This window comes from Anabrus simplex, chromosome 1, assembly GCF_040414725.1.
Source record: "Anabrus simplex isolate iqAnaSimp1 chromosome 1, ASM4041472v1, whole genome shotgun sequence".
Taxonomy (NCBI): domain Eukaryota; kingdom Metazoa; phylum Arthropoda; class Insecta; order Orthoptera; family Tettigoniidae; genus Anabrus; species Anabrus simplex.
The window spans coordinates 494,830,082-494,843,182 of record NC_090265.1 but is presented as its reverse complement, the minus strand read 5'-3'; the positions used below and the strand labels follow the sequence as shown (position 1 = coordinate 494,843,182).

The 13,101-nt window shown below is 36.9% G+C and overlaps 1 protein-coding gene across 5 annotated transcripts in view; it reads left to right on the top strand.

Moving 5' to 3' along the window:
• Window positions 1-13,101, top strand: part of LOC136857009 (longitudinals lacking protein, isoforms H/M/V) — a 377,513-nt gene that overhangs the window by 188,461 nt on the left and 175,951 nt on the right. The window contains exon 5 of one of the 5 annotated variants that reach the window (XM_067135348.2): window positions 6,914-6,941. The exons of the other annotated variants lie outside the window; for them this stretch is intronic. Coding sequence (XP_066991449.1) covers window positions 6,914-6,918 — 5 coding nt within the window. The 3' untranslated portion in view covers window positions 6,919-6,941. Of the gene's footprint in view, window positions 1-6,913; window positions 6,942-13,101 lie in introns of those variants that run through there. 5 annotated transcript variants of the gene reach the window in all.

Below are 13,101 nucleotides of genomic sequence, written 5' to 3'. Positions count from 1 at the left end.
ACCATAACCTTACCGGCTGAAGGTTGAACCTTGGCCTTCTTTCGTTGTGGTGATGAGGGGTGCACCCATTCCATTGATGTTCGCTTCGTTTCGGGGGGTGAAGTGTTGGACCCACGTTTCGTCACTTGTGCCGCAGAAACCCATTGCCGTCTGCGGCATAGCGTTGCAAAAATGCCAGGGAGGATTGGTAACGTTGTCCCTTGTGCTCATCGGTGAGAAGACGTGGGACCCGTCTTTGACACAACTTACGATATCCAAGGTCCTCGTGAACAATGGTGAATCAGATCAAAAATTAGATGTATGGCTTTTCAGTCGTTTGCTCTATTAACCAGCACCGAGCTCGATAGCTGCAGTCGCTTAAGTGCGGCCAGTATCCAGTATTCGGGAGATAGTAGGTTCGAACCCCACTGTCGGCAGCTCTGAAAATGGTTTTCCGTGGTTTCCCATTTTCACACCAGGCAAATGCTGGGGCTGTACCTTAATTAAGGCCACGGCCGCTTCCTTCCTACTCCTAGCCCTTCCCTGTCCCATCGTCGCTATAAGACCTATCTGTGTTGGTGCGACGTAAAGCAACTAGCAAAAAAAAAAAAAAAAAAAAAAAAAAATATATATATATATTAACCAGCATTTCGTCTTAGGCCTGACACTAGACTCGTCAGAGTGGGATGTGTCAGACCCTACCCACTTATGCTGGGGTGTATGCAGGTGAACTTATCAGAAGCCTCTTATGTGGCACAGTCTGATATGCTCTATTGGTGGAAAAATATCTAATTCCCTCCATGGGAATTTAGAATTACCATTAACAATGGTGAACACATAGCCATACGACATGTTCAGCTGCATCGCGATTTCTCTCAGTTTAATGTGCCGGTTCTGTCAAATGATCGCATTCGCACTGTTGACCTTTGCACGGGTCCTGGACGTTGCGGGCCTGCCTTCGTGATGGTTGTCCGTGATATACGTGCGTCCGGCTTTGAATTGCTGACACCACTTTACGATACCTTGCCAGGAAATGGCCTGCTCCCCATACACAGCACTAATTTCACGATGAATGTCCGTGCAATTCTTCCTTTTGGCCCATAGGAATCGGATTTTCGCACGCACCTCATATTTGGAGTGAACGTCCAGTTGACACGCCATTGCATTTGGCCGCTATTCACACAATACTAGACGAGACACCACAGCGACCTGCCTAACAGACGTGTGGGCAGTGTCTGTCCCTTTTTCTGCTGTGCCCATGTTTGCGACACACAACGCGCTGCTGCGGCGCGTTAGTGCAACTAACCTTTTGGTCCACCTACGTATCTTCTTTAGTATTATTTTTATATTAAAAGTACTGTTGCACAAAATACACTTAACTAAGATTAGGTGGCAGTATGAGAATGCTATAAAAATGTGAATGGAAAATTTATTAAGATTGGCTGAAAAACCTCACTGCCCACCTCTGCAGTTGAAAGTTGTTATGCTAAGTGCTTAAAAACACACTCCACCTAAAAGTAACATTTGTGCCTTATTTTTCCTTGTTGCCTTGGAAAGAGAAGGGCCTACTGTTTTGTGATGGCTGAATTTGCGTGAATGTAGAACTCTTTGCTGTGCAAATTCCTTGCAAGATTGATCAAGATGGTTAATTTTTTTTTCATCTAATTTCATTTTTGTAACTTTTCCATTCAGAAGATGAAAAATGTAATCTCTTATTTCTGGAATGCTATTAGACCTGAACCAGTTGTACACTCAGCAAGTTGTCTGTTCTAACTGCAAATGTAAACATTGGAAGCTTTATATATCCAATTACAGAGGATCTTTAATCTTATTTACTGTTCCACAGCAAAGTTAAGGTAATACAGAGGAGGCTGTGTGTTGGAATATTTTTAGGCCACGATGACAATTTTCTTTTCTGCTCATTATTAGTCAACTTCTTGTTGTACCATATCCTCGCTGGATGTCAGCTGTCATCAGGGCGATCTGGTTCTTGTTCTCGGCAACTCGGAAAAGAGTGGGGGTACTGAGCCCATACCATTCTTGTAGATTCCATAGCTGAGATCTTCTCCTTCCTTCAGTTTTATCTTGTAAGATAAGCTGAAGGAGTCTATATTTATCATTTCGAGTGATATGGCCAAAGTACTCAAGTTTTTTTTCCTTTTTGATGTTGTACATGACCTCTGGCTCTTTGTTCAGGCATTGTAGTACTTCAGTGTTACGTATTCTGTCAATACAGGATCAGTAGTACCACGTCTCAACGGATCAAATTTTTTTCGGTGGTGTTGTCTGTTACAGTGTTTTTGCACAATAACATAAGACAGAAAATACACCAAGGTAAATGGAGACTGAAATTGATCTTGAAGTCCCTGTTACACAGTGAAGTTAGCTCGTTCTCTTGAATGCAGTTCTTGCCTATTCAATCTGGGCCCTAGTTTCAACAGCATTGTTCCAGCTGTGATAAGTCCGCTGCTGAGATACTTAAACCATTGGACTTGCCCCGGTGATGTGCCAGCTACTGTCAAGTTAACAGATTGAATGACGTGTTTGCTTATGACCATTACTTTGGTTTTTTTCTTGTTTAAATGCAGACCTGCTACAGCACTGTGTTTGACCACACAGTTCAGTAATGTCAGCAGATCTTCAGTGCTTGTTGCAAGCAGAACAGTATCATCTGCATATCACAGATTGTTTATTGTTATCCCATTAACAACGATGCCGTCCTGTTTGCCTTCCAGTGCTTCAGAAAATATTCTTTCAAAGTAGAAATCAAAGAGAAGTGGAGATAGAACCCAACCTTCCCTCACTCCTTGCTTTATTTCAATAGCACAGGTGTTTGTGTTGTCAACCTTAACTGATGTGGTCAGATTCCAATTCAGGTTGACAATAATTCGGATATTTCTACCATCCATGCCAATATCATGTAGTACATGCAGCAATGTTTCATGGTTTACATGGTCAAAAGCTTTCTCATAATTGATAAAACAAGCATATACATCCACAGACATATCTATGCATCTTTGCACCAAAACCTGCAACCCCACAATGCCTCTCTGGTGCCAAATCCATTACGGAATCCAAACTGGGCACTACCTATGTATGATTCACATTTCTTGTATATTCTTGCATATACTCATATTACTTTCGTTTCATAACTGTTCAGTTCTTTAGCCTGCCAAAACTAATTTTGAGTAAGACATTCATGAACTACCTGCAAAAGAAAGATTTTGGAACATGGCTCATTAGGCTTGTATATATGTTCAGTCCTCAGCCCAAAGGCTGGTTGGATCGTAAACAACTCCACCATTAACTGTCGTAGGTGGCCTAGGCGTGACTGAAAAGGCGTACGGGGGAAATGAGGAGTACGGTAGTTTCCCCGTTGCTTTCCTCATTGAGCCAGAAGGTGCTATTGCATATCAGTCTGCCAAGCCCATTGAAATGCATGCACCAACTGACTCTATGACCAACATTTTCAAGCCATTCATAGCAGGGACTGGCAGTGTAAGGAATGGCATTACTAGCATTGCTCATACTTTGGTCACTTTCATATTGTCAAAGCCAAGGATAAGGCTGAGACAGATCAGTGGAAGTAACAAAATTGCTCCAGCCCATACCAGAAGACGTAGCGCACTGTAAACACCAGGTCTTGCCAGCTTATGATTCTGTAATCTCCATGAGATTTAGCTATTGCTTTCTTTGGAATAGGGATGACAGTTGATTTCAACCAGTCAGAAGGGGATCCATTGCTATGATTGTTCTTTTTTTTAAAAAGTATTTTTAACATTTGTAAATGTATACAATCAGGTCCCAGGTGCTTTTCTGTTTTTGCAATTCTTGAGTGCATATTTTACTTCCTGGCGCCTTTCATCTGTATTACAAACAGAAGGACATGGTCCCCTATTATCATGGAAAAGATTGGTCACATAGACTTTCCCAGTTTTTCTTTATGTTCATTGATAACCTTCCCATGATTGTTTTCTAAAAGTCCATTTGTCCTTCTGGTATGTAACTCTGCAGTTTCTTTAACCTTTTTGTGCATGTTCAAATTGTCATGCTCAGATTCATATTCTTCTACGTCTTTACACTGATTACCCAGCTATTCAGTTTTTGCCCTTTTAATCATTTTGCAGATTTTGGTCTGGAGTTCCTTATACTTATCCCGGTTCGTGGTTTTTACCAGCCTCTGTTGATCGATCAAATCAAGGATTTCATCAGTCCATGTGTTTTTTAAAAACTCTCTTGTATTCTTGTATCAGATGACGATTTCCTGTATCTATTACAGTTGTTTTGAATTGTCTCCAACTGCACATTAATAAGAAATTAAAATGAAGGCCTACCTATTAAATACCATTTAATATGATGTCGAATCACTTATACAGTGGGACCGGTTTCGACCCCATTATGGGTCATCGTCAGCCATAGATTAAAATTGACACTATATAGTGCAAATACAATCAAATTAACTCTTTAAAAATATAATATACAATCATATTAAAAATTATTTTACAAAAGAGGCAAAAAATCTCTCAGTGTATGATACTATAGTAACAACAACAACAACAACAACAACAACAACAGAGCCTCCGTAGCTCAGATGGCAGCGCATCAGCCTCTCACCGCTGGATACCGTGGTTCAAATCCCGGTCACTCCATGTGTGATTTGTGCTGGACAAAGCGGAGGCAGGACAGGTTTTTCTTCGGGTACTCCGGTTTTCCCTGTCAACTTTCATTCTAGCAACACTCTCCATTCCATCTATCAGTCATTAATAAAAATCACTTTGAGAGTGGTGACCCCATCGTACTAATAGCCTATATCTGCTTCATTCATTACATCCCTGACCCGGTCAATGACTGGAAAACAGGTTGTAGGTTTTCATTTTCAACAACAACAACAACAACAACAATAATAATAATAATAATAATAATAATAATAATAATAATAATAATAATAATAATAATAATCGTATGGCCCCAGCTACCGTGTGCAGACATTTCAGTTTGACGCCATCTGGCTGCCTGCTCCTCAATTTTGACATTCTGTTTTACTCTAGGCCTACTAGATGGCAAACCGAGTAAACCGAAACTCTCTTGGGCGTTTATGGCTGAGATTTTAATGAATTTTGTCGGGTAAACACCAAATTTGTCACCAGAGATCTTGTTTTACATGCCGACATCATACGTCATGGATTATCGAATGGCCTTTTTTTCGCTCTTCAGAAATCCAACTACCTCTGCCGGGTTTGAACCTGCTATCTTGGGATCCGGAGGCTGACACTCTACCACTGATCCACAAAGGCAGCTATAATACTATAATTAGTGAATATGAAGTCCACTAGTCAAATTTTGTCATGTGTGACATTGCTAATAGTATTATATCATAGGTTATAAACTTCATGATTCTGATTCGTATTGAATTGTAAATACAACATAATTATTAAATTAATGTAGTAATGGTCCACCTTTCAAATACTACATTATGTAATATTCTAATTTACATTAATTAATTAGGGACTAGTTTCGGCCGGGGCTGGCCATCTTCAGCCTTAATGTAAAACATCTAATAACTAAACAAATGTACATGCACACAATTGACATAAAACAAATGAAACAAATATATACAAATTGACATTAAAAAACTGGGATGAAATAATGATTAAATTTGAAAATAAACTAGGTTCTAACTTCTTGAGTATGCTCATCATTGAGAATATTTCAAGTATTAATTTATATACACAGAACATCTAATCATTAATAATTCAATAGTAAATGGGAACTGGTAAAAGTTGATCCTGTAGTTCATAACCAAACCTATTTGAGTGGTGTTAGCCATGCAAGCCATTGGACACCACTGTAAATAACCACTTCTAATGGAGAACTGTTAGATGTTGTTTCATCATCAATCAAGGTAATAAAATGAGATGCTCTCGTGGTGCTTGTTAAATCATGCTGAAATGATGTTGGACATTGTCAGGACGGCACATGAAGATGTGGTTAAGACAGATACATTGTGTCTGGTATAAAATTTGCAATTCATTGTGGTGCCCATGAAGTTAACCTGAATAAATTAGATAAAATTAAATTAATGAATTGAATGAGAGAATGTGTTAGTTAGATGGCATAGGTTATATGAGACTTACCTCTCAATACAGCTTGAGGTGTGTGGCCTATTGTTGTGTGTTCTTCAGACTAACTGTTGTGAGATTCAAATGGAAAGGAACGAGAGGGAAGGGGGAAGGTCCTGATGGAGAGGGGGAGTTGCACATTTGTGCGTACACGGTCTGAAAGAGCTAGCAATGACATGTTCCAAATAGCATGTCGAAAATCTTCTATCCGTTTGACCAATGTATGAGGCTTCACACTTACTGCATTTGTGTTTATACACTCCTGCTTTTGAAAACTTATTCTGTTTGTTGAGTGAATGTGCATTATAGAAAATGATGGCATTATTGTTGTTGTTGTTATTATTATTATTATTATTATTATTATTATTATTATTATTATTATTGTAATAGGCTATTCTATGATCATACTTCATAAAAATATTAGATATTTATTTGGTGTATATATATATATATATATATATATATATCATCACTGTCAAAAGTAAAATTAGAGATAGTAGTTTTTGCTGCTTTTCTCTAGATGAGTTAGACAAATGACGATGTTTTACTTTATTATTTTTTCAATAAAAAATAAAATTCCTATTGTATCCATTCTTTTTACCAATGTTATGAATGGTATTTAAGTCCTCCATGAAATTAATTTGAACTCGAATCTGGATGTGTAAGAATTTGATAATTGCAAATTGTTCTGCAATTACATTAACATATCCACTTAGATATTTAACAGTCACTTTCATTTTAGAAGGTTTTGTGTAGACTTTGCTGATAAAGTTATTTTGTTTTAATATGAGCATTTTCACCCATCCAATTTTCAGCTTAAAAAGCAAAATTCTGAGAGCTGTGATGTACGATATCCGTCTATTGGATAGTTAAAGAGGTAATGCATATCACAGATTCAGAAGAACATTAGGAATGAATGGAAGGACAACAATCTGCATTGGTATTCAGGAATCTACTACCTGTTGCATGAATCATTGCCAGTGGAGACCTGTGAAAACATTGTTTGTTTAGGTTGCTCTTGCTCTGGGGAGTTACTATGCTGCCCAATGGCACTGCTAATGCAAGGTGATGTGTGATGTGGCAATTCATTTGCAAGCTATGCATGAGAAAGACCATATGAGCCTGGTGGGTATATTGCAAACTGTATTCGGGTGTCTGGTGCTGCCTTACACAGCCAACAAATTCATGCTACTGAAGTGCGCATTTTGTTAACTGAGGTTTCAGATGGAAGGATACGTACTCATTAATGATACTCGATCTGTTGTACCTCTGGACATGACTCGGAGTGCTTTCACTTAATGCAGTCAAGTTGTAATTCACTGTCTAGTGAATGATGGAGACACTGCCTCGGAGAACCATATCAAGGGACATTATACATTCTCAGAGCAGGAATATAATTTTTAATGTGCTAAATTTTGTTAATAACAGAGGTTTAAATTTTACCTCTCAATAAAGCAAGTGCATGAGCAGCAATAGCTGTGCGTTAGATTGAGAATTCTATCCAAAATATTGCCCCAGAGTGTGATGGGACTGAAAAGGATGAGCTAGCCAGGCTGAGTAGCTCAGATGATAGAGTGCAGGCCTTTCAAGCTCATCTTGACAGGTTCGATCCTGGCTCTGTCCAGTTGGTATTTGAAGGTGCTCAAATACGCCAGCCTTGTGTGTTGGTAAAGAACTCCTGCAGGACAAAATTTCGGCACCTCAGCGTCTCAGAAAACCGTAAAAGTAGTTGCTGGGACATAAAATCAATAACATTATTATTATTATTATTATTATTATTATTATTATTATTATTATTATTATTACGATGGAACACAAATTCAAAGCCCGGGGAAGTGACGACCATGTCCTAAGAAAATCGGTCTTGCCGAATTTCACACGTCAGTGGTTCCCGTATCATTCTTGATTGTGAAGAGAAGATATAAATTCCAACTGTACAAAATTTAATGCACTTTGGAGAATTGTAATTCCCCTGGAACAAAAGTGACTCTTTGAGAATAATTAAAGGGAATGAAAATTTAATTTAGTGAAGGAGAATTGTAATTTCCCTGGAACAAAAGTGACATTTTGAGAATAATTAATGGGACTGAGAAAGAATTATTACTGATATTATTGTATTTTGACCATTCTATAAAATTTCACATTTTTCAGACTGACTGCGTTTGAAGTGAACAACCTTACATGTACTAGGGAGGGGGGAATTATATTTTATGCTGGCTGACTGTCTTTGTAGGTGACTTTCTTGTCTTGATCCCATCCTTGCTCCACTCCTATGGGCACCTACTCCTAACACATACATGTCACATCATATGCTCCACCTTCATGTGCTTCTTGTAAACACTTTAGCCTTCATAAACCAATTGGAGATCACTGAATATGTGAACACTTTCGCCAGCGACCTCACATCAAAACGGCAGTGATTCCTGAAATTTGTAATACAGCGTTCAGATAGATATATGAAGGTCTTGAGAACTCATCTGTTTAAAGAAATATACTACTACTACTACTACTACTACTACTACTACTACTACTACTACTACTACATTATATAATGATATGTCCGACTCGTTGGCTGAACGGTCAGCGTACTGGCCTTTGGTTCAGAGGGTCCTGGGTTCGATTCCCGGCCGGGTCGGGGATTTTAACCATAATTGGTTAATTCCAATGGCACGGGGGCTGGGTGTATGTGCTGTCTTCATCATCATTTCATCCTCATCACGACGCGCAGGTCACCTACGGGTGTCAAATAGAAGGACCTGCACCTGGCGAGCCGAACCCGTCCTGGGATATCCCGGCACTAAAGAAAGCCATACGACATTTCATTTCATATAATGATATTGCAGCACTTTGAGTATTACAGATTTAAAAAAAGGTTTTGTAAATTTTTTATTCAACAAGTTATTTGTATTTGGACAAGTAAATATTAAATTCGCTGCTATATATGTTTATTTCATCTCCACGGCTTAAGCTCTTAGTGTTGTGTATTTGTCAGATTTTGAGAATTACACTGGCAGAATGTTGCACAATGTGCTCTTATTATCTCGTAGTATTGTTGAAGAAGCCATATGAAGTTCTGTTTAAATGCTGATGCTAACTAACTTTTCAAACTTCAGATAATCTTTTTAAGGTTTTGTGTTCTATTTTTTATAGAGTATATACACATTTCATAGTTCCTAAATGAATGAAAATGCTGATTTTCAGTTTTCACAGTATCTGTGTTATCATTGTGCTAGTTTGCTTGTTTGGAAATATAATGGAATGATTCAAAATTATTAACTTTGAAGTGGAATACATGTTATTCACTAGTTGACATACATAGGTGTAACTACCACATTAAGTGTCATGAAATTGGAATTTCTACCTTGAACTTTAAACTGAACCCATTCAAGTTTTAAAACTAGTTTAAGTAGAGCATAAGTACACGCAAGACTCACGATGAATTGTAATCCTAATGCTAGATGTAATTGTAGGAGTAATTGTATAAAACAAATGTAATACATGAAATTATTCAGTAAGTGCATGTACTGTATGTGTGCACACTCAGATGTGTATGCACATATGCTTTGTTGTGAAAAATCTGGGTTCCATTATAGAGGATTAACTACACTTATTCATACCATTATTGCACATGATAGAGCATCAGATTTTTAAATACTTCTCCCTTAATGTGACATGCTATCTCAGAAACGACTATGGATCACAATTTTGGTACATGTTTCGGTTATTTGGATAAGATCATTTTAATTCTGTCAGTACTGCACAAGACCTGCTGGAAGTTTTGAACTGATGTTGATTATTCTGAATGTGTTGTCTGGATGAAGCCAAGGTCTTACAGACTCAAAAGTGATTGAAGCAGCTGTGTAGAAATTGAAGCACTTTGGAAGATAAGTAAATATCAATAATTAAAATTGTAAGCTTTATCTTACTCAAATTCTGTTAATTTTTTATATGTTGCAATAATTATTTTTAACTTGCTTTGAAAGCCAGCATGTATTGTTATAAAGTTTTGTTACCACTGCCTTGATCACAATTATTTTATTTGTGCATTTCTTGTCTTAATGTATACTTGTTTGCATGGGCAATGCATCTCATACCTGCATAACATAACACAGAGAGGGAGGGGGGTCTGTATTATTTGTTCGTAATGTTTGCTATTTTAAATTGAGCTACATATTTTCATTATTCACTGATTTGTGTATTGAAGTAGCAATATACATTGTAAATAAATTTAATTCTGAGTACTGGCATATAAGCTGTTGGGCTTAAACATCCTCCTCTCAAGTGCCATCTTTAATCTTGCTAAGAAAGTTGTACATAACGTTACTTGTTCAGCATTCTGATAATATTCATACAACGCTACCTGTGTAGATTATGCTGAAATTCATTGCATGGGGTGGGTTAAGTGTTACTCCCAATATAAGAATGCTAGATGTCACAAGAGTATTTATGTGAATAGTTAAAAGATAAGTTTCTTCTTAAAACTGCTGCAGAGATTTGTGAAACTAAGCCAGTATGAAGTCTGTTTCTAGTATAGTTGTGAGAGAGCTTCTTTTCTTCATAATATCGTGGTTTACAAGCAAACACATTACGTCAGTTTTTGAAAATTTTTGCACTGCCTTGTGTGAAATTTTGTTTTCACTGACAATATCTATTAAGTCATACAAGATCAATTTCATTACAGTGTGTTTTAAATTTGCATTTCCTTGACAAGTCTTGAGGAATTTCATTCAGGCAAAATACTTTAATACAATTTCAGATACGTAGACAGCACTATTCTAGATACTCTAACAAACCTGTTGCATAATTTTAAAAATAAATATCAAATCAAAAATCAAAATCTCTTTATTTGCAAATGAGGTGTCTACCTCGGTGGCAAATGGTACACTAAAATACATTATTGTCAAGCACTAAATTTTAAATTAACAAGAGAAGAAAATTTTCCTAGTATACAATATTATACAATTTACGCCAACAATTTTTTCTATTAAACACACAGCTCATCCTTAATAAATTTATATTGTTTACAAAATTCTACTTATAATATCTCCTGTACTTACAAATATAGTCAACTCATATACAGTATGTGGAATTAGTATGTGGAATTATTTCAAATAATACTATACAACGGGTCCCCTACTTTGGCTGTCCAAACTCCTTAGACCAGGGGATGGAATTAATTTGTTCACACATTTTTTTATTTACAATAACCGGCACTGGTTGAATGCCCTCTAACATTTCATTTATTTTCTCTGTTGCTGTTTATTCTCTTCTTGAATATCTGTGCAGATTTTGGAAAAGGATCAAACACTACCCCTGGTAAACTGTTCCACTCCTTCACGCCCTTCCCAATGAACGAAAATTTACCCCAATCGCTTCTGCTAAAATTCCTTTTAATTTTATACTTGTGGTCAGTCCTGCCGATATAATTATTTTCCAACTAAAGCCTCTCACGGATATCTCCCGATGCTACTTCTCCTGTCTAGGCTCTATATAATCCTATAAGTCTAGTTTACTCCCTTCTCTTACTTAAAGTTTCCCACCCAAGTTCCTTTAATATTTCTGATACACTACTTTTTCTCCTGAAATCCTCTATTACAAATCTTCCTGCTTTCTTCTGGACACTATCTATTTCTTTTATTAGGTATTCTTGGTGAGGATCCCAAACACTGTTTGCATATTCCAATAATGGACAAACCATACTTAAGTAACTTTTGTCTTTTAATTCTTTGTTGGATCCTTTAAGTAGCCTCATTATGACATGTAACGATCTGTATGCTTTCCCAACAATGTCATCCATATGACCCTTCCAGTGCAAATTACTTTCAAATCTCACACCTAGGTATTTGCACTTGTCATCTTTTGGGATAACTACCTGATCCAAAGTATATTCAAATTCAGTTTTAAAACTCCTGTTTGTAAATGTTGTAACAGTTGATTTGCCTCCATTAACCTTCATATTATTTTCTTCAACCCATTGTTGGATACTCTCAAGGTCCCTTTGTAATTCTGAACAATCCTCAATGTTATTTATTTCCCTATAAACAATTATGTCATCTGCATACAATCTTATTTTTAATGTTATATTATTCCCTAAATCATTTGCGTATATTAAGAAAAGTAACGGACCGATTATACTACCCTGTGCAATTCTCTTCCAAACTTTCTCTTCCTGCGATACATTATTTCCTACTTTGACTTTCTGAACCCTTGAATTTAGAAATGTTTTTATCCAACGTGTAACCCTTACGTCCAATCCTATTCCCTCCAATTTCTTTAATAATATTCCATGTTCCACTCTATCAAAGGCTTTGGAAAGATGTATGGCTATGCAATCTAACTGGCCTCCTGAATCCAACTGATCTGATATGTCCTGCTGAAATGCCACCACTTGTGCCTCACAAGAAAATTTCTTTCTAAATCCATACTGGCTCCTCATGAACCAATTTTTATCATCACATATCCCTCTGATGTACTTTGATATTAAACTCTCCAGTAAACTATACTGGTCAGACTAATTGGTCTTTAGTTCTCTGGTTTCCTTTTATCACCCTTTCCTTTATAAATTGGTATTATTATAGATTCCTTCCATTCCTTTGGTATTACACTATTATTTATGACATAGTCAAAGATAAATTTTAAATAAGGCACTATGTACCACCCCATTGTCTTTAATACCTCCCCAGTAATTTGATCACTTCCTGCTGCTTTTCCTTGCTAAAGCAGTTGGATTTCTCTGAAAATATCTTCATTTGTGATTGAGAAACGTCTTGTTTGCCTGTGTCTCTCCCTCTCTGTCTTCTGTTTCGGTTTCCAACTTCTGACAATCTTCTATTCTTCTTGTTCACATTTTAAGAGCTGATATTGGCAAGAAATGACTGAAAAGTTTTTAAACCTCTTGTTTCTTAGACGTAAGATATTTGACTTTGTGTTTTGCTCATAAACGCAAAATAATATTTCAAATGGATTAATTTTCATCAATTGCAGTTTTTCATTCACATCTTTT